A 19,936-nucleotide genomic window follows, 5' to 3' on the forward strand; every position below is an offset into this window, starting at 1 on the left:
AGCATTAAGTCAAACGTTTCGGCATCATAACTGTCCCCTTGAGCTGGAGGCTGAAAAAAAAGAAAAAGCTGTGAAGGACCCCCTGCATGTGCACAGGTGAGCTGATTATTACTCAGAAGCTGACAAAGATCCCCCAAACACTTAAAACTAGTTGCGTTTGTTTATCGTGTGAGATGACGTCAAGTTAAACTCAGGTGTGCCAATAGGGTAAGCGTTGCGGCTAACGCTAGCTAGTTAACACTCGAATGTTTGTACAAGTTTGGTCATATTATTAGAATTTACAGTCAAGCTTGGATCTTTTACGTCAAGTGTGCTATATTAGAAAAGTCAAAATTAAGGCTCACTAGCTGATATGACGTTGTTCGATGCGAAAAGGAATCGGGTGCGCGCAAACTCGCCGTATGTTGAAATGGCGCCTTTAGCCGCCATTCGCTTTGAGCTCCTTTCGGTCGGTCCATTTGGCTAACAACGATTGTACTCGATGGTTGGACGCTTCCACGCCGCGATGAGTTGCAGTTCCCTCGCTTGGGGCGGACAAAGACGGGTAGGCCTAACTGTCAGGGGTGCGGTCAATCCTTCCAAAATTTGCATATTTGTGTCATATTCTTTTTCAAGAAGACGATGAGACGAATGGCAGCTTGCGGTGTTCGCTTGAAAACGTCTTCCAACGTTTCTCTTCATAAGCGGTGAGAATTGAATTTACGCATTTCATTTTCTGACAACAAATAATCTAGCCGTTGTACGATTTTAGCAAGATTTTGTTTTCTCATGAAATTTGTGAACAAATATTTGGCTTTGTGTGTGTGTGTGTGAGCACGTTTTCTAATTGTTCAATAAGCTTGGTTGAATTACTTTGAAGTGTTTTATGTGAATCCTGGAACTTTTGACTCATTGATTTTTTTTTGGGGGGGAGGATAAATTACTTAATGCAGAATTGACTTTTCTAAAAAAAAAAATTAGAATTAAAATGTTTTTATAGTTTTGACTGTGAATCATGAAACTGTCTTAATAAACTATTTTTGAAGAATTTACTTTTTGAATTCTGGGACTTTTTAAAGTATTAATTTACAGAGTGATTGAAAAGTATCTCCCTATTTGTAAATACGTGTAATTGCTTTCTGAACTAAAATTCTCACGAAATAAATATGATAAAATTGTATAACATTGGGGTTTTATGTAAAATACGGGTATAGAGGGCACCATTTGGCAGCAGTTTCTCAAGCCACTCGGGAAATGGGTAAACTAATTTCATGAGGAACTCTTGTGTGTTGGAAGACTTACCTTGTTGTAGCCAACAAAACAACCGATGTGAAACAAAACCAAGGGCACATTTAATTCCCCTGCATCATGTAAAATAAAAAATGAGAGATATTACAACAATGGGAATGAATATGTATTAAAAAATTGGCCGTCTTTTGTTTTGAAGTAGGGATCACCCAATTACATTTTTTTTTGCATCTGAATCTGAGTGCAGGTCACTTGATTTTAAGTATCTGTCTATTGAGTCCTCATCCAGTATCCCTTCAACGCAAACGACAAATTTTAAAATGTAGTCTTGTTTTTTTTAAAGACAAAACCAATCGCCTTAAAAATCAGGTGATCGGCCCCAATTTCCACGCAAGTCGATCGGATCGGGACAACCCTATTTTGAAATACTGACTTTTTGAATGATTCAGCTTTTTTTTTCTCTTTTTAATGCGTCACTTTTGGATTTAGCTTCTCTCAGGTGCCGGCTGTGCAACCGATGTGGCCCCAAATGGCGACCGTTCCTGAGTCTATGCTCCTGTGGACGGCATCCTCATCTTCAATCAACCCACAGGTTAGCTCTCAGCCAATCAGGAGGCTCCATTTTCTTCCTCAAGATGATATTTAGATCCAAGTGACTTTTGAATGTTTTGCGTCCAAATGGTTTGGAGCCTTTGCACCCACACCTGAAGTGTGAACCGAAAAGGGCAAGTTAGTCTTGCATAATATGCCTATTTGGCCGGTCTTTGTCATTTTCTGGTTCTAACATTTGCCAAAGTCAGTCGAGGGGAGCGGCAGATGTGCTAACATTGTACTTTGGTGACTGTGTTTTATCAGTTTTTAACGAAGCGTTTGAAAGAGCACCCGCAGCTGAAACAGTTCAGTAAGTCTACTGTACAAAAGCGAGGGATGAGTGTAATATGCTAATATCTTTACAATCGTTGATCGTTATATTTTGACAAATCATGTCGTAACAACACTTGGTAACTCTTTACTATTTAGGAAGTAAAATAAAGAAATGGAAAATTTAGCAATGCTGACTAAGCAGTGAACACCAAGCTAACACGTGATGCCATCAACAATGTCTGTGTGGCGTCTTCCAGGTGGGGCCCGCCTGCTTCTCGTTGGTGCCTATGGCTCCACTCCCTCCCAGACGAAGAAGCGTGTGGACCCGCCTGGGCTGGCGGCGGGTCGGCTTCTGGTCCTTCCGGAACAAGTATGGATGGAGAGGCAGGTGCCGTGCCACCCTCACGAGAGCCAGTGAGTGATGGGTACCACGCGTCGCCTCGGCAACACTTGACAGTTTTTGTGCTGAAAAGCATCTTTTCTGAAAAGAAAAAAAAATCATGGACAGAAAGAAGCTTCTGAACTGTTGTAGGCACATTTTTCACTGCATACGTGCGTGCCATGTGCAACCTCGCAATTGGAGCAAGAACCCCTCAAAGTGGCCCTCTACTTGGGGGGGATGAACGGAGTCCATGAATAAACATCGTATTTGGCAGATCACAACTAATTTAGTACTAATAGTCTTTTTTTTCTGTAATGTACATGAGTGGCGACTTCTCCAAACATGATTGGAAGTCTCGCCCCTTCCTGCCTGGGTGCTGGCAGTGAGCTAGTCAAAGTGAAATCTTGGTTTCCCTCCACAGAAGGAACCGGAAGGCCGGCTGTGCGCTGCCTCATCACATTGGGAAGCTTCCGAAAGGCCGCACGGGGTCGAACACCAGCGTCCGGTATTTACCATAGGCGGGGGAGCTTCAACTTCAAAGTGCCCACCAAAGAACAGCTAGATGCGCGGCTGAACAACTACATGTCCAAGTCCAAGAAGCGACTGGACGCGCAGCTGGACGACTACATGGCCAAGTCCAAGAAGCGACTGGACGCCGACCTGGATGAGTACATGGCGCAGGGCAGACAGCCGCTGTCCTGGTTTGAACGAACCTGCCCACGCTTTGCCCCATCCAGTTGAAACGCTTCCAAGCTTTTTCCTTTGTGTCAAGCGTTAGCATTTACTTGGTTGGCTTGCAGGCCTGTTAGCATAGCTAGGTTGCTATTGAGTGCTTTTTTTTTATGCTTGTTACTTGAACGAAAAAGAAAATAATTTGAATGTCCAAGAACACGCTAAGCCAGGCCATCGTTCGAATTAAAAGAGGCAAAAGGGAACAACGGGTACACAAGTTTTATTTTGCGCACTCGAAAGTGAAGGTGACCGCTCGTGTCCACCGGGAGGCTTTTCTTCACATCCTCAGATGAACGGTCGCCAGCACGAGCGCCAGACTCGGTCCTGCCGCTGAAGCCTAAAGAGGTCAAAGTTCACACCCTTCCTGTTGACAGTCATGACCTGATGACCTTTGCTCACCTTGTTCTTGAGCTCTGGTGAAGAAGTTGCTGTAACTACACACAAAATCAAAAGGAGACTAAATCAAAAATACACAATAGTCAGCGAGGGTTTTTTTTTTTTTTTTGCATGACCAAGCTTTTTTGGAGGGAGTTTTTTGAAAGCAAAAATACAAGTCGTTAATCCTCTTTAGTTACAGCTGAAGGTGCTGTGCCCCCTTTTCACATGAAAAGAAGAAGAAAAAAAAAGTACTCATGGCAGTTTAAAATAGAAAGTTGCTTCCATGACTTCTTGTTCTGTAACTGCCCTTGTAACTCGCACGGCTTGCATATCAAATTGGGCATTGCACATTGAAATGGATGCAAATGTGATTAATCGGTTGCAGATCCCCAAAAGAACCAACAATGGTTTATTGTAACATGGAAAATTGCATTCAAAGTAATAGTGTCAAAAGCTGCTGTTGTGAAGGGTGTTGGTACCATCTAGAGGCGGTTTCTGAAGCTCGCTCGCGTCTTCAATTTTGTTTTGTCTGGTTTTGGTTTTGCGACGCCTCGCATGTCGTTCAGGCAGCGGCTTGTTCCGTTTTCATCGTCAGATCGAAGATTGTCAGTAGCGCATCGTTGGCCCTTTAAGAAGCCAACGACGGCCCTTTAAGAAGCCCCCCCCCCCCCCCCCCAAAAAAAAAGGTTTTAAAATTGCGGGACATTTTTACAAGTTGTTTCATGAGCACCGCCGAATACCAGGTTCCCACTTCATTATTCTTATCAAATCATCTTTTCATATGACCAATTTCATATTGAATTTACTTGGGGTGACACTTTTGTCCAAAAAAAAAAAGGATCTTTCAACACACAAAGAATACAAAGGACACTCCCAAGTCAGATACTTCGGAGTGTCCGTGCATGTCCTTACAGTAGTCGTAGTCAAAGGTGGCCGCGTAGTCGTAGTAGTCGGGCGTGGGGGTCACAAGGTCGTCCTCCCACTTGCTCTCGTCTTGACCTCCTGCTGGGGTGAAGATCGACAACACGATGAAGGGAGATAGATGACCTTTGAGGTCGGTGCGCTCGCTCGCTTTTACCCAAGCGGGGCCATGTCGCCAGCACGCACAGCAACACGCGCAGCGCAGCCATCGCATGCAGGCACACACACGCACACACACACACACTGAAAATGATGAAGACGACACTCCTCAACAACGTCACAGCAACAAATCCCGACATGTACCAATGCTCTCGCACGCACGCTGCAAAAGTGTGTGAGTGTGCGTGCGTGCGCACGCTTGATGAGAATCTTGAAGAACGTCAAACGACAAATCCCAACATGTACACACTTTACTTCCTTTCGATGACACATACACACATACATGCACTGAAAAGCACACACACGCATCGACATACATAAAACCCGCGCGTACATGAGCACATTCTCACGGGCGTGTACACACACACACTCTTGCCCACATGCCTATGAACATATCTTTTTTTTATAGACGTCTACAAATAACCATGTGTGACGTATGCGTGTGTGCGTCCAAAGGTCAGCACGTTGAGCGGAGATGAAGGTTCACCGGCAATCAGGAAGTGTGGACGTATCAGGAAGTGTGTGCGTAGGTGACGGCGATGAAGTCGGAGGTGAAAGCCGATGTGCTCAAGTTCGTCTTGCTTCTTCTGAGCTTTGTACTTCTGGTGAGTCCGAGATGTCCTTCTGCCGCTGCGCCGTTCCCTGACCTTTGACCTGTGTAGGCTCTGGGATTGGGCGTGGCCTGTTGCGGTGTTTGGATCTGCTTCGACAACACCAGCCTCATCGGCGTCGTTTCTTCCCGTAAGCAGCCGACCTCGCGTTCTTGGATTCTTCTCACCGCTTTGCATGCTCACACGCTGCGTGTGGATGTGGATGTGTGTGTCCCCAGATGAGCTGCAGGCTGTGGGGGCGGGGCTAATGTTGATTGGCACTCTGGTGATGGCGTCCAGCTTGGTGGCGTGTTTAGGAGCACGCTGGGAAAAGCCAATTCTCATGCTAATTGTGAGTAACGGTCATAGTCATGTCACGGAGTAACATCAACCATCACGTGATGTCACAAGATGATCAAGTGAGGTCATATGATAACATGGCACAGCACACTTGCATGAGGGTGTTGTTTTTATTGGTTGTTGTCCAGCGGTGCCTTGAGATACGAGTGGTTGTTGGGGTCATTTTTTTATTTTTTATTTTGATAATCACGAGATGTCATGCGATGCTCATGTGATATCAGTGCATGTGGGGGCTGCTGTTCCTGTTCCTGTGCTGCATGGGCCTTCTCCTGCTGCTGCTTCTCAGCAGAGCCCAGGTGAGCCTCCTCACACGCGCACGTGGACATTACATGACATTAATCAAACGTTGAGCTTTGCCGGCAGATCGAGGAGAAGGCAGATGCGGCGGTGGCTCACATGATACGCCAGTACCGGGGCGACGGGCGGCAAGATGGCCTCCTGGACGACCTGCAGCAACACGTCAGTCACTTCCTCGTTCACACTGTGGGCCGGAATAATGAAGGAGCGGGCCTCAATTGGGCCGCAGGCCATTGTATTCCCGCGCTAGCACCACCTTTCAGTGGACATTTTGGGAACTGTGTGGATCCACTTCATAGGTTCAGCATATTAAAAAAAAAGAAAAAGTCTCGATTGTGATGATGGCATCGAAAAGAAGTGAAAAGTTCAGGTCTTAACGGCGCCCTCTGCCTGCAGGAGGCGTGCTGCGGCCTGATGGGCCCATCCGATTGGCTGCAGAATTCCTTCTTGCAGACGCTCAACACGAGCGCCACGAGCACGCTTCCTTGTTCGTGTTTTGGCTCGCCTCAACGCAACTTGGAAACGGCGTGGTGCTCGCAAGACCCCAACGTCACGCACGTGCCCGCCATTGCGCTCGCTAACTGCACGCACACGCAGGTGCACGTGTAACCCGGCGGCACCCGCTCGCTCAGCGGGGTGTTTTTGTGTACGAGCAAACGCTAAGAAGGCTAACGCTAGTTTGCGCCCAGGGCTGCCGCGAGCTGCTCACTGATTGGCTGCACGAGAACGTGGTGACGGTGGTGGGAATGGACATCAGCTTGATGGTGGCGCAGGTAAGGCGGCCGGCCGCCGACGCGCCGCGAGCGCCTGCCATCATCTTGCGCTTCCCGCCAGGTCCTGCAGCTGGCGCTGGCCCTGCAACTCTGGAGGACTTTTCGCCGCAGGGACACCGTGAGGACAACGCATCAAACCGATAATGCTGATTCGGTCCACATAGGCCACGCCCAGGCCAGCAGCAACGACGCTGACTCCGCCCACCAGATCATCCAGTAGGCCACGTTCCTTTTCAACGTCACATTATCAAACAAGAAGTAAGCGGCGGAACTTACACCTGTCTGCCCAGGTGTGACATCACAAGCTAATATTCCAAGCACCCACTTTCTGCACCTTGTGACTTGATTCCACGCCAACTCTGGCTGGACTTGTGCCCTTCTCTCCTTTCCTGACTATTCTCCTTGGACCTCAGTCTCGAACTCTAGCAGGTAGAAAATTCCAGGATACCCCACTCTGACTCCATTCCACTCCGCCTCTTCTATACCCTGCCTACACCAGGGATGGGCAACTGTGATCCATGAGGGCCATGACCTTGCATGTTTCCCTCCACCACCACACCTGATTCAAATGGTCAGCTCATCAGCAAGCTCTGAAGAAACCTGATCACGATCCTGATTGTGTGAATCAGGTATATGTGAACACCCAAAGGGGTCTCATGAGCTCATCAAAATGTCAAGACAAATGTGTGCCACCCCAATTGTTTGTGCCGTCTGATGTCATGGGTGATGTCATAGATTTGTATGCTAAGAATGACAAACTAAATCTGTGGCTTTATTCTTCGAACTTTATCCTTGACACCATTCAGTTCACTTGTCTTCAAGTTTGCCCTTTGATTGACAGCCCATGGCTCCGGTGTGGCCCCGCCTCTGGCCCGAGGCTCCGCCTACACATACGGTCACACTTGCACGTGCATCACCACCTGCTGGCCACTCGAGTGGAAGTCTTCAGGAAGAGTGTCTGGAAGCACAAGAGACTCGGGTCAGGGTTTTAAACTAGTTTTAGGGTTTCAAATTAGGGTTTTAAACTAGTCTTAGGGTTTCAAACTGTGGTTAGGGTTTCAAATTAGTCTTATAGTTTCAAATGAGGGTTAGGGTTTCAAATTAGGATTTTAAACTGGGTTAGGATTTCAAATTAGGGTTTTAACCAATGGTGAGGGTTTCAAATATTAAACTTGGGTTCGAGCCTATGAGTTTTATCCCAGGCGTGCTTAGGGTGGTTTTCAACTACCCTAAGTAGGGTTTAAACTGGGGTAAGGGTTTTAAAGCACAGTTTTAAACTAGGTTAGAGTATCAAAGTAGGGTTTGAAACTAAGGTCAGGGTTTCAAAGTGGGGTTCTAAACTACTGTCAGGGTCAGAGTGTGTGCGTGTGTTCTTAACCGTTGCAGCGGTAGCGCAGGTTAGACCAGATGATGTTTTCCTGGGAGAAGCAGAGGACCCCCAGTCTTCCTCCCCTCAAGGTGGTGTCAATCACCACACCTGAGTCAGCCACCATGTCGGAGCCCTCGAACAGGCGAACCCTGGAGTGAAGAGCAATGCACACAAGTACAGTCACAAGTACACAGCCGTTCCAATTGCAACGAGACAAGCATTCTTCGGAAATACGCTCTTAGGAACTTGCCAAGTTCACAAGACCCTACTCTGTGTTTTTGATTTTGAGAGACTGCTATAGTTCTGGCTACCATTAGCTTGTGCTCTGTGTTTTAGCTTTTCTTAGCATCTGGTTGCAACCTTTTAGCTTCCATGTGCCTATGCTAGCAGTGAAAAGCTTCTATTACCCTCAATTGGCCACATTTACACATCTTATAGTTTTTGCTTACAGAATAGTAGCCTCCATTAGTCTGTGCTAGCAGAAGGAGAGAGTGAATGTTAAAAAGGGGCTTAGCTTCTTTTTTTTTCCCAACCTTAACTTTCTAGCCAGTTTAAACACCACCACCAACACTAGAAATGACTGACAGATGAAAGGGTGCTCATAGCACATTAGCACATCCACCCCAAACAACCTTGCTTAACATTGGTACTTACATTTAATAAAAATAAAACTACTCAGTCAGCAAAGGCATCTGGCCCGGATTTGGCATGAAGCTGGCACAGCTGGCCTTGAGTCGGCACTGGCATAATGCATGTGGGCCAAACACGGCCCAGGAGTGGCAAAGGAGGCACTGGCTTGACTCTGGCAAACCAGATGAGGGCCAGTTGTGGAGTGAAGTATTTGGGCCAGAAATCAATTTACAACTCCGGCCTGTATATGGCCAGCCAGTATTGCCCCACCCTTAAATGCAGTTTCAGATTTATTTTTTCAACACACAGCCTTGTTTTACAATTGCACACCGATGCGGAATTCCATTCATCACACACACACACACACACTGCAATTCATTGAGTATCCGCTAGGGGACACTGTTTTGACCAGAGAAGAAGACAACAGCAGCCTCAGTCCGTCACTGAGACAGACCCATGACAGCAGACGCTATCAATAGCACTCTCACGTTTAATAGCACTCTCCTTTGTTTGTAATGTGTAGGCAGGGATTACATTTAGATTTTATATGCACGTGTAAATGGTTTAAAACTTCCTTTCTTTATAAATTTGTTTAATCAGAAAGTGCATGACTATATTTTTCAATACCAATTACTTGTTAAAGTTTGTACAATCAATGGGATCAGTTGCAATGCATATATGTGAATGATAAAAGTAAATTGCACATTTGTTGAAGGAAATGTAAGGTGCTTCATGAAATGTTTTGTAAAAGATACGTTCATTAAATGTCAACATTTTCCAAATGTTCTTGTGCTTCTTTATACCAAAACAAATGAAAGACAAAGTTTTGGTTGTTTATAGCAAAGTATGGTATCATTTTAATGGTCCGGCCCACTTGACATCTACCGAGGTCGTATGTGGCCCACCATGTGAAATGAGTTTGACACCAGTGACGTATAGTAAGGCGTTTTTAGCTGAAAAAAACAACCATGTACAGAAAGGCGTTGTAAGCCGAAAAAAACCGACCATGTGTAGTAAGGCGTTTTTTGCCGAAAAAAAAGGACCATGTATAGTAAGGCGTTTTTTAGCCGAAAAAAACGACCATGTACAGTAAGGCGTTTTTAGCCGAAAAAAACGGCCATGTATAGTAAGGCGTTTTTAGCCGAAAAAAACCACCATGTATAGTAAGGCGCTTTTTGCCGAAAAAAACGACCATGTACAGTAAGGCGTTTTTTGCCGAAAAAAATGACCATGTATAGTAAGGCGTTTTTAGCCGAAAAAAACGGCCATGTATAGTAAGGCGTTTTTTGCCGAAAAAAAGGACCATGTATAGTAAGGCGATTTTAGCCGGAAAAAAACGGCCATGTATAGTAAGGCGTTTTTTGCCGAAAAAAAGGACCATGTATAGTAAGGCGATTTTAGCCGGAAAAAAAACGACCATTTATAGTAAGGCGTTTTTGACCGAAAAAAAACGACCATGGCCGTTTTTTTCAAAAACGCCTTACTATACATGGTCGTTTTTTTCGGCTAATACGCCTTACTATACATGGTCGTTTTTTTCGGTAAAAAAATGCCTGACTATACACGGTCGTTTTTTTCGGCAAAAAACGCCTTACTATACATGGTCGTTTTTTTCGGCTAAAAATTTCGACCAAAAATGCCTTACTATACGTGGTCGTTTTTTTTTGGTCAAAAACGCCTTACTATACATGGTCGTTTTTTTCGGTCAAAAACGCCTTACTATATACATGGTCGTTTTTTTTCGGCTAAAAACGCCTGATCGGGATGGTGACAGGAAGAAGAGCATGAAAAGAAAAGAGGACATGGAGAGCGCAACAATTTGATGGACAGAAAAATACAGTTCAAGGGTAAGCTGCATCCCAATTTGGACTTTGTGTTCACTGTTATATGTGAGGTTCACAAATTAGGACAATAAACATATTTTTATAACAGTCGAGTTTGAGACTTTTTTTTTAATGTGGGTCAAATATGGCTCATGAAAGATGTGGCTTAGTTGAGGTTGAATTCAGGCTGATATCAGGAACCTGTTCTGGCCCAGCGTCGGGTCAGAGTAGGGCCAGATATGGTTTTACAACGCGGCTCAGATCTGGGCCGAATGCGGCCCACATCATGGATGCCAGACGTGGGCCACTGCAGGGCCGTCATTCATTGAGGTATGTGGGCCGAGTGTACGTGCCGTGTCTCCCTCAGAGCTGGGCCAGACCAATTTTGCTGACTGGGTAGTTTACCAGGCGAGCTTTTACTTTGATAACAATCAGCGCTCATGAGAGTCAATTTAGAAAATTCCACAAAGATGCCAGCCATTTATCATGTTGATACTATTTGATTTGATACTATTGGAGTACGAGCTTAGCATCAGTTTGTCACATGACCCCTGATGAGTGTACGAGCTTAGCATTTGTGAATGACAAGACATTGGTGTGCCGCGTTCCACACTGACCTGATGTATCCGACCTGCGGGCGGTGGCTGACCTGCCACCGATACGATATTTTATCCTTCCAGCCCACATTCCTGGGATCTTTCCACAGGAGTGTCGCTTCGCCACTCGTGTTGCCCGTGTGCCACAGCGCGTTCCTCAAATACTCGCCCGGACCCGTGCTCGACTTCACCGCCTAACCAGCACACGCGCATATGGGTTATGCTAACACGCTAACAGTACAACACTAGAGAACACTGCTTTCGGAACTACACACACACACTAGTTGGGACAAATAGACATTATCGAGTAGTGCAGTCGGAGTATAGAATTTGTTTCAAACTCAACAGAGTCCAAAGGGAGGAGCTAAAATCGAGTCATAGTCGACTGACAAAAGAGTTACGTCGGAAACCGTAACTACAATGTGGCCCCTGACAAAAATGAGTTTGACACCCCTGGTTTAGAGTAATACCTTGAGGTGCAGGGCGGGGCTTGCAATGGCGCTGAACGGTCGCGTCTGCCAGTAGATTTGTTGCGTCTGCTTCCACATGACGGTGTAGAAACTTGACGAGTCTTGATATGAGAACACGATGCCGGCATAGTCGTCATCCGTCACCGTGTTCACGTGGAAAGTTCCCTCAAAATCCACGCCGTTGAATGACGTGTAGCCTGCGCACACGCACACAGAGGATGTCGTGGTGCAAAATTGACAATCATCACGATGATGATGATTACGGCGGCGGATTTACGGGCTTCTGCGACGAACCTACCAATTGCCAGGCCCGGGTCGCTGTTCATCGTCTGGACGATCTCCATCCCCTAGAAAGGATAGGAAGTCAGTTAAGAACCCTGAAGATGAAGTTGAGCAGCAGGAAGCGGTGTCGCCTGACCTGATTGAGGACCACCCAATTGGGGTCAATCTGGGCGTCGCCCTCGGGATCCAAAACAACCGTCTGATAAGCCCGGAAGTCGGTCAGCGTCACCTCGGCACTCTCGGGACACGCGTCCAGCGCGTCCCGGACCGCGTCGTTGTCAAAGTCAAACTCGCACACGTCACCAATGCCGTTCACTTTACACATTCACATGAACGCACGTCAACACACGTGAAGATGCGCACATTCGCAGACGGCGCTCGGTTGTTTTTACGGTCCCAGTCTTGTTGGTGAGGGTTTCCGATGAGCCTGCAGTTGTCCCTGTGGTCCGGGACGCCGTCGTTGTCGTCGTCCTGGTCGCAGTCATCTCCGAGGCCGTCGTTATCCGAGTCCAGCTGAGAACTGTTGGGAATGTCGGGACAGTTGTCCCGGTTGTCCTGGTGTCCGTCGCCATCCCTGAACACAGCGCAGCGTGTCGTCGTGTCTTCTTCCACAGGTGACTCAGAGCCGTTGACTTGCCCGCATCCCTTTAAATCCTCAATCGAAACGTTGTTTTTCGCATGCTTACTTTACTCGACTCGTCTGCTAGATCTCGGTTGAAATTCATAAAACAAGACATGCGGGTGTGTCGTACGTGTCGTGGTTGTTGTCGCAGATGTCTCCCACTAAATCGTCGTCGATGTCGGTCTGAAAAAAAAAAAAAAACGTAGCCAGCAAAGAACACAACAACACAATCGAAAAAAGTGTGCGCGGGTACTTGTGTCGGGTTGCTGAGTTCGGGACAACTGTCGCAGGCGTCCCCGATTCCGTCATAATCTCTGTCTGTCTGCATGGGGTTAGGAACCTTGGGACAATTATCCAGCACGTTTGGAATGCCTGTACACACACACACACACACACACACACGCGTGAGGAGTCGAGTAGAATTTTGAGTCCGCCGTCGGCCTGCCGTTAGCGGCCACGCGTACCGTCCCCGTCGATGTCCAGGTCGCAGGCGTCTCCTCTGGTGTTTCCGTCCGTGTCCGTCTGCTCGCCGTTGGGCACGTTGGGACAGTTGTCGCACGCATCGCCGAACGAGTCGCTGTCGGAATTCTGCTGGTCCTTGTTGGCAACCAAACGACAGTTGTCCTGTCGCACACACGCAACGCAACGGGGCTTGTCACAGGACCCGAGCCGGTATATTAAATCCATGTCGTGTTTATGTGACAGTGTAAAAGTCTTTTTGTCTCAAAACTCACTCGAGCATTTCTATATTTTTCCTCCAAAAATCCCAACTTTGGAATTGATCAGCTGCTCTGTTGATCCAATCGGCCAAATATTCACAACGAGAAGATCAGAAAAGGGCTATAGCCTGCACGTGCGGGTGAAACATTTGCAGCTGGGTAGCCGGCCGGTTTACTGTTACGTTCCTCGAAAGTCGACGTCCTGAATGTTTTCGACGTCTCCCTGCGCCGACACACCTGAATCGAACGAATACTTCCTGGACGTTTACGCCGATTGGAATTTGGAGCTGTATTGCCGTATCCCTCCCACCCTCCTTCCTCCTTTGCCCCGTGCCACTGCTCAGGACACATTGGGGTCATCTCCACAGAAACGAGGCGATCTGACCCGGCGAGCTGGCGCCAGGACCGAGGACCCATTTTTACATACACACAGCCTCACTCCACACAATGCAACCTTACTATCGATGCATATCGTCAGCTACCCCCCCCCCCCCAACTCCTTCTCTTGTTTCAGTGCGGATGTGTTGCATTCTGAGTTGTCGTTTGTTGTCTTTTCTATTCATGTGTCTGTTTGCTGCTTTTTATCCAAAACCATACTGTGCCCCCCCCCTGCCCTTTGTAAGAGCATAGTTTGGGGCTTCTTTTGTTCCCCTCACCCCTGACTTTTTTGTTCTTTTTCCTCTAAAAAAAATCATGGTGGCTTCTCTCTCTTGGTCATTGTTTGTTTATGTCTCTTGAAGCGGTTCGAACTGTTGAAGTGAATTTCTTTGCTCTCTGCTTGTGAAATGTGCAACGACAACAAATTGGATTCCATTCCATTCCAAGACCACGCTTCACATGGACACACACACACACACACACACACACACACACACACACACACACACACACACACACACACACACACACCTCCACATTTTTGATCCCATCTCCATCTGCGTCATCATCGCATTGATCCCCGATACCGTCGTTGTCAGCGTCCTCCTGACCTGAGTTAGGAGTCAACACACAATTGTCCTGATGGACACGAGGTTCGTCATGCGATTGGTCGCCACCGGTGACAGGATTGATCACATGGAGATGAAGAGGAGGAAGATGAGGAGGATGAGGACCTGTCTGCAGTGCTTATTGTTGTCCAAGCAGGGTAGCGAGCGGTCAGGGTAACCATCCAGGTCTGTGTCCACACTGCACGTGTTACCGTTACCCGCCCAACCCACATTACACTACACACACACACACGCGCGCACACACGTCAGCACAAAGTGAGAAACGGGACGTACATGGATCTTGTCTGTGTGGGTGCGCATGCGTGTGTCACCGTGCAAGATGGGATGCCGTTCCTCTCCATGTTGCAGTGAGCGTGGGTATCACAGGGGTTGTAGGACAAGGTGGCGCACGAATTGCTGGGGAAGCAGCCTACAGTTTGGTTGCCAATGTAACCCGCTTTACAAGCGCCACACAGGAACGATCCCTAACCCGAGCCGAACGAGACACCACAACACCGATGATGTCGGACAATGGCCAGGACGCGTGCGGCGCTGTCAAAAGCCTTTGCCCATTCAGGCGAGACATCACTTTCCACAGATACGTTGGGGGGGGGGGGGGGGGGGGGCTCGTCAGCAGCAACTCACCTCTGTGTTGGTGCAAACTGAGTTTTGCACGCAGGCGTTGGGAAGCTCCACACACTCGTCCATGTCCACACATTCCTGAGGAAAAAAACAACAACACACATGCACGCACGGATATGCACAAATACATGGACGCGTTTACAAACATAGCATAACATACAGAAACACGCTTGCACACAGATAAATACGTTCGCAAAGACAAACTACACGCAAAAAAACCCCACGTGTGCACGCACACACGGGCACACAAATGCTCCAAAAAAACGTCTACACATCCATGTGTAAACGTGTCAACACATTAATAAACAAACATAAACGCACTAACATAAATACACAAACACACGATAAAATTCAGGCAAAACACTTTCAAAAATACCAAAACAGACACATGTACTTCCGCACAACCTCACACACATAGTACACAAATGCGCACACAAATGTCCCCAAACACATGTACCCACACGTACATGTGTACACGCTAACAGAAATACACAATAACACAAGACGTCCCAATGCGCACAAAACATACTCAAACAAAAGCCAGTGTGCACAGACACACACACACGCAAACATACTATCAGACACACACACACGCGCGCGCACACACACACACTATCGCAAAGACTCAAACACATGCAAACCACCGTGGGCACGTGTATTTGTTTATGCATGTGTATGCGTGACCTGCTTGTGTGTCTTAGCGTAGCGCAGTCCAGTCCCGGCGAGTGGCGGCCCCCGCAGGCCAGGAGGACACGGGCCGCATCGGAAGCCGCCATCCGTGTTGACACACGCCGACGGCCGGAAGCACGGCTGCGCCTCGCACTGGCCCACGTAGGGATGGCATCGTCACTTGCTGGCGTCGTCCTCCGTGCGCATGCGTGATTACGCGTTCGCTAACCTCATCCACGTCGTGACAGTGCGTCCCGTTTCCGACGGTGCCGGGCGGGCACGGTCCACACGTGAAGCCCGGGAAATGAGGGCTTTCCACGCAGGCCACTCCAGTGTGGCACGGGTTGGGTGAGCAGCGAGAGCGCGCCTCGTGATAGCCTAAGGATGCACGCACGCACATTTTACTTCAAAATGGCGCCGCGAGAGTGGCTGCCTTTCCAGCAGCTCCTATATTTTGTTGTTCTACTTCTTCCTTTCATAACTTTGCTGCTGTGAATTAGGAATTTCTCCATTGCGAGACTAATAAAGGTTTTCTTAACTTAACTTAACTTAACACGCACACACACACACACACACACACACACACAGCTTCAGTCGGGTCAGATGGAGCCCGCTCACAACATCACACTCACCGCAAACTTGACACTCCAGGATGGTGTTCCTCAGCAAAGACATCTCCTTCACCTGGATGCGTGTGGATTTGTTCACGTGAGTGATGGAAAAAAAAGTGTGTGTTTGTTATGCCTGTATATGTGTGAACACGCGTACGCGTGCGTGTACATACGTGCAAGTGTATGTATCGTGTGAGTGTGCGCATCACCTGCTCCTTGAAATCCTGTCGTAGTTCGCCCAGCATCTGATTGAAGAGGACCATCTGACCAATCAGCGCTTTGGCGTGGTCAGCTGACAGGAAGTAAAGCTCAGTCACCAGATGACATCATCAGCGTTCAAAGCGATCGTTAACGGATTGGACACACTCACCCAGGATGGCGTGCAGTTCGCCACTCGCTGCAGACATAAAACGTTACGGTTCAAGAACGGCAGATGGGAGTCATGTGACCTACCGGGGACGTGTCACTCACCTAAGTTATGGGCGGAGTCACGTTGAAAGGGACAGTCGACCAGGGCGCCGGCTTGGGCCACACTGCCCCCTAGCGCCACTCGCAGGGACTCCACGGCGCCCTGACCCGGAAACAGCCGGCCAACGTTATTCGTCATTCGCCAATCACTCGCCATTTCCCGCTCTTCAGTCATTATACAGTGCTCCTGCTATTTGTTACGGACTAGGCAAGCCTAATCTCGGTGAAATTAGCAAAGGCTAGCCATGCACTGTAGAGTAGTGACGTGGCATTGTACGACTTGCCCGTCTGCGACGAATAAAATAATTCACCAAACTGTGGATCAAACGTCCGCCACCGAGGTCTTCATTCGTAATGCACCAAATTTCTGTACCAATGCCAAACTGAAAAGTTTAGTCAACAAAAATGACTCGGTATCCTCATTTTTAAGTGAGGCTATTTGAAAAAATAAAATAAAACACAGCAAAGTGGCTCAACACTGTGTCAAAAGGGGCATGTGGCTTTAAGAGGCGTGGCCTGGCCCGGTGAGTGATGTGGGAGGCAGGCAATGAATGTTAATCTTGTTGACTCAGGTTAACTAGTATGCGAGACCGCAAAAAAAAAAAGGAACCACGATATGATGACGGACAGCTTCATATCACGGACACGTGACAGCTTTGGTCACATGGTCTCATGAATATCCATGCGGAGCCGCTAAGAGGCGTGGCCAAGTGTACCTGCGCGCGTGCGTACGCCTTCTGTCCGTGTCGAATCTCCACGGCGTCCCCCTCCCAGGGGAGGGGAGCTAGGCGGGGCGCGCCCTCCATCGCGTCGGCCAATCGGCAGTCCACGTAGAGCTCGGCTCTCACGCCGGCACGCTGCAGGTCACCCAGGCGCAACACCAGTGAATGGCGGCGTCCGTCCGACACGTTGGCGTTCGCCAGGTTCACCGTGTGAACCTTCCCGTCGGATGCACGCCAGAAGCGGAGCGACACTGCGTGCGCACGGGAAGTGATCGGGACAAATACAAAGTTGTCTCAAAACAACCAGGAAGTCATCAAGACAAAAAAGAAAGTGCTTAGGACAAACAGGAAGTCAAATTCGAATTGTTTACGCCTAACAGGGAGTGGTCTGAAGAGAAAGAAGTGGTTAAAATAAACAGGAAGTGCTGTCAAGAAAAACAAGAAGTGGCGACAAAAAAAAAGGAGCAAGTGGTTGGGCACCTTTGTTGATCTTGGCCACCACGGCGACTTCCAGGTACTTCCTGTTGTCGTGCTTGCCGTACACGCCGAAGAGGACGCCGCCCGCCTTGGGCGGCAGACGAACGGCCGCCGCAACGTAGAGATCGGCCGGTGCGCTCAGACTGCCCCAAAACTCGCCCGCACGCTTGGAGTCGTGAGCACTCAGCACGTCCATCACTGACAGGAGACGGGACGGTTACCTTGGTCGCGAGTCGCATCTGCTGCCCCCGTGGATCGTGGCTTCTTCAAATAGTTTTATTGGCGGTCTCGCATTGTCAGAACAACATTTACAATCATTTCACTCGTCCCAGCTTGTCGCGGTAGCTTTCAAAATCATTGGTTCAAAGTTTTGTATACCATACGAGTGATGTTCGGTTTGTTTGATGTTGTGTGCAGTGATTGTCAGAGTGGTGCAGGTACGTGGGCTCCCTCTTGTGGTACGAAAAAGAATCCTCACCCACTGTTCCCCGAAAGAAAAAGTCGACGTTTTCATCTAAAACGTGAAATGCAATCAATTAAAAACATTTTACATTTAAATATTAACAAATATTGTAACGAAGCTTTTAGAAATGCACCGTCTGTTTTTTTTTCTCAAGTCCATTACTTTTTGAAAGTAGAATTCTGTTTTCGTCCACTTTTAAGAACAACACATTTGCATTTGAGCTTGAGCTGCTGGTTTTGCAAAAAACCCCCCCAAAAAAAACGGTATCATTTTTTTGTAGTTCACATTTATGTGCTACACTACGGAAGCACATCCCTGCTCAACAGGAAAAATGTTGAATGCATACCTGTCAACTCATACGGTTTAGCCATAGTTCATACGGATTTTGTGGTGAATCTTACGTATATGGCCGTATCGCACAAATCATACGGATTCTGAAAATTTGGTGAAAAAAGTAACGCAGGAATACAACTCTGAACACAGTAATGCCACTAAGTAGAATGATGATTAGACATTAACCAGACATTGTATTATGGAGAGCTACAATAAATATCATTGAAAATTTCGTGGGGTTTTTTTCTGCCGTTATTTTGACATATAAAATCCTTTGGTATGTTATAAGGATTTTTTTCTCTTTATAAGGATTTTTTGGGTAGTTTATACAGGTTGGCGCTCCGAAAAGTTGACAGGTATGTGAATGTCTCATTTTGAATTTGACACAAAAACGTCATCAGTTATCACATTGAGACATGTTAAGTTTGACTTCAGCATTGGGCAAAACCAAAACAAAGCAATGCAGTCTGCTTCAGATGACTTGTCGGTAGTCTGATGCATGTCGTCTTTTGTAACACTTGGTCAGTTGGTGAGATATTGATGGATAATATCATCAAAGATTGACATAGTGACGCAGCAAGGAACTCGCCAGATGTCCCAACGAAACTTTTCACATTAGAACATTTCATTTATATCCCAATGTGATGTTGAACTTTTTTTTTTTCCTTTTGTGGCAGCAATATGCTTCCATTAAAAAAACTAAACATTCTCCATTCAATAGTTTTCGGTAGTTTTTGGTGGAGAGCGACAATTTTTGGAGATGCTACTTGTTGTCAAACGTTTGAGGAAACCCTGATGAAGTGCATGCTTAATATCGTTAGTGTCCCCCCCAACCGCCCCCCCCGCCCCCTAAATCCCTGCTGTCAATCAAGTTAGTGACGTGGGAGAGGAAGAACTTGAAGTGATGAAGACGAAGAGCGAAAGGTGAAAGGTGTGTTTACCTTGCTGCTCAGGAAGTTGTGCCGCGGTGCTCAGCAAAATCACTGACAGCACAAACGTCATCATCTCCATCTTTATCGTCATCGTCTTCTTCTTTATCGTCATCATCTTCATCCTCTCCAGCTCACAGGCAGGCGCGCTCTGACGCCGACCAGCCGCGGGCGGGCGTACCACAGTGGCGGGAGCGCGTGGACGGCCGGAAGTCAGGGACGGACGAGAAAGAGGGCGGGCCCACACGCGCCGCGGACGCAGAAAAAAAAAAAAATGGAAAAAGACCCAGTAGCGGCCCGGAGTGTTCCGCGCGCGCCGGGCCAGGCTGGAAAACATGACGTCACGACGACCAAGTCTTTTTTTTGTGTGTTATGTATGCGGGCAACAGAGGAAAAATATAGTCCGATGACGTTACACACTGTGGTGAGTATGTAGTGCATC

General features: G+C 47.6%; 3 protein-coding genes across 6 annotated transcripts; 2 read left to right on the top strand and 1 right to left on the bottom strand.

Annotated features, from left to right (window-relative positions):
* Window positions 1-117: 117 nt before the first annotated feature.
* On the top strand, window positions 118-3,403 carry chtopb (chromatin target of PRMT1b). The gene is made up of 5 exons (XM_086114030.1): window positions 118-544; window positions 616-686; window positions 1,717-1,819; window positions 2,349-2,505; window positions 2,895-3,403. Exons 1-5 carry the CDS (start codon window positions 482-484, stop codon window positions 3,212-3,214), a joined length of 714 nt encoding a protein of 237 aa, XP_085970156.1. The 5' UTR covers window positions 118-481; the 3' UTR covers window positions 3,215-3,403.
* Window positions 3,404-3,410: 7 nt separating this feature from the next.
* Window positions 3,411-19,723, bottom strand: thbs3a (thrombospondin 3a). 2 transcript variants are annotated; one of them, XM_086114018.1, is made up of 25 exons: window positions 19,507-19,713; window positions 17,773-17,967; window positions 17,287-17,543; window positions 16,574-16,673; window positions 16,473-16,499; window positions 16,312-16,394; window positions 16,124-16,175; window positions 15,721-15,869; window positions 15,507-15,644; window positions 14,826-14,900; window positions 14,513-14,665; window positions 14,307-14,417; window positions 14,104-14,211; window positions 12,940-13,099; window positions 12,729-12,847; window positions 12,606-12,658; window positions 12,246-12,427; window positions 11,990-12,168; window positions 11,870-11,918; window positions 11,572-11,768; window positions 11,123-11,295; window positions 8,062-8,201; window positions 4,496-7,641; window positions 3,605-3,639; window positions 3,411-3,542 (listed from the first exon to the last, which is right to left on the bottom strand). In XM_086114018.1, exons 1-23 carry the CDS (start codon window positions 19,616-19,618, stop codon window positions 7,580-7,582), a joined length of 2,874 nt encoding a protein of 957 aa, XP_085970144.1. In that variant the 5' UTR covers window positions 19,619-19,713; the 3' UTR covers window positions 3,411-3,542; window positions 3,605-3,639; window positions 4,496-7,579. The 2 variants fall into 2 exon arrangements, with proteins under 2 accessions (XP_085970144.1, XP_085970146.1); XM_086114020.1 differs by lacking the exon at window positions 11,123-11,295 and having other exon boundaries at window positions 19,507-19,723.
* Window positions 5,138-7,472, top strand: LOC147204086 (leukocyte antigen CD37-like). Of its 3 annotated transcripts, none has more exons than XR_015101229.1 (9): window positions 5,138-5,268; window positions 5,326-5,404; window positions 5,493-5,605; window positions 5,835-5,909; window positions 5,977-6,072; window positions 6,307-6,507; window positions 6,600-6,683; window positions 6,745-6,973; window positions 7,097-7,472. XR_015101229.1 is itself a non-coding variant. In XM_086114029.1 (9 exons), exons 1-8 carry the CDS (start codon window positions 5,203-5,205, stop codon window positions 6,901-6,903), a joined length of 873 nt encoding a protein of 290 aa, XP_085970155.1. In that variant the 5' UTR covers window positions 5,138-5,202; the 3' UTR covers window positions 6,904-6,941; window positions 7,097-7,472. The 3 variants fall into 3 exon arrangements, 2 of the variants coding, with proteins under 2 accessions (XP_085970155.1, XP_085970153.1); XM_086114029.1 differs by having other exon boundaries at window positions 6,745-6,941; XM_086114027.1 differs by having other exon boundaries at window positions 6,745-6,899.
* Window positions 19,724-19,936: the final 213 nt, after the last annotated feature.

This window comes from Hippocampus guttulatus, chromosome 6 (genome assembly GCF_054856545.1).
Source record: "Hippocampus guttulatus isolate MCC_2025c chromosome 6, RoL_Hgut_1.0, whole genome shotgun sequence".
Lineage (NCBI taxonomy): Eukaryota > Metazoa > Chordata > Actinopteri > Syngnathiformes > Syngnathidae > Hippocampus > Hippocampus guttulatus.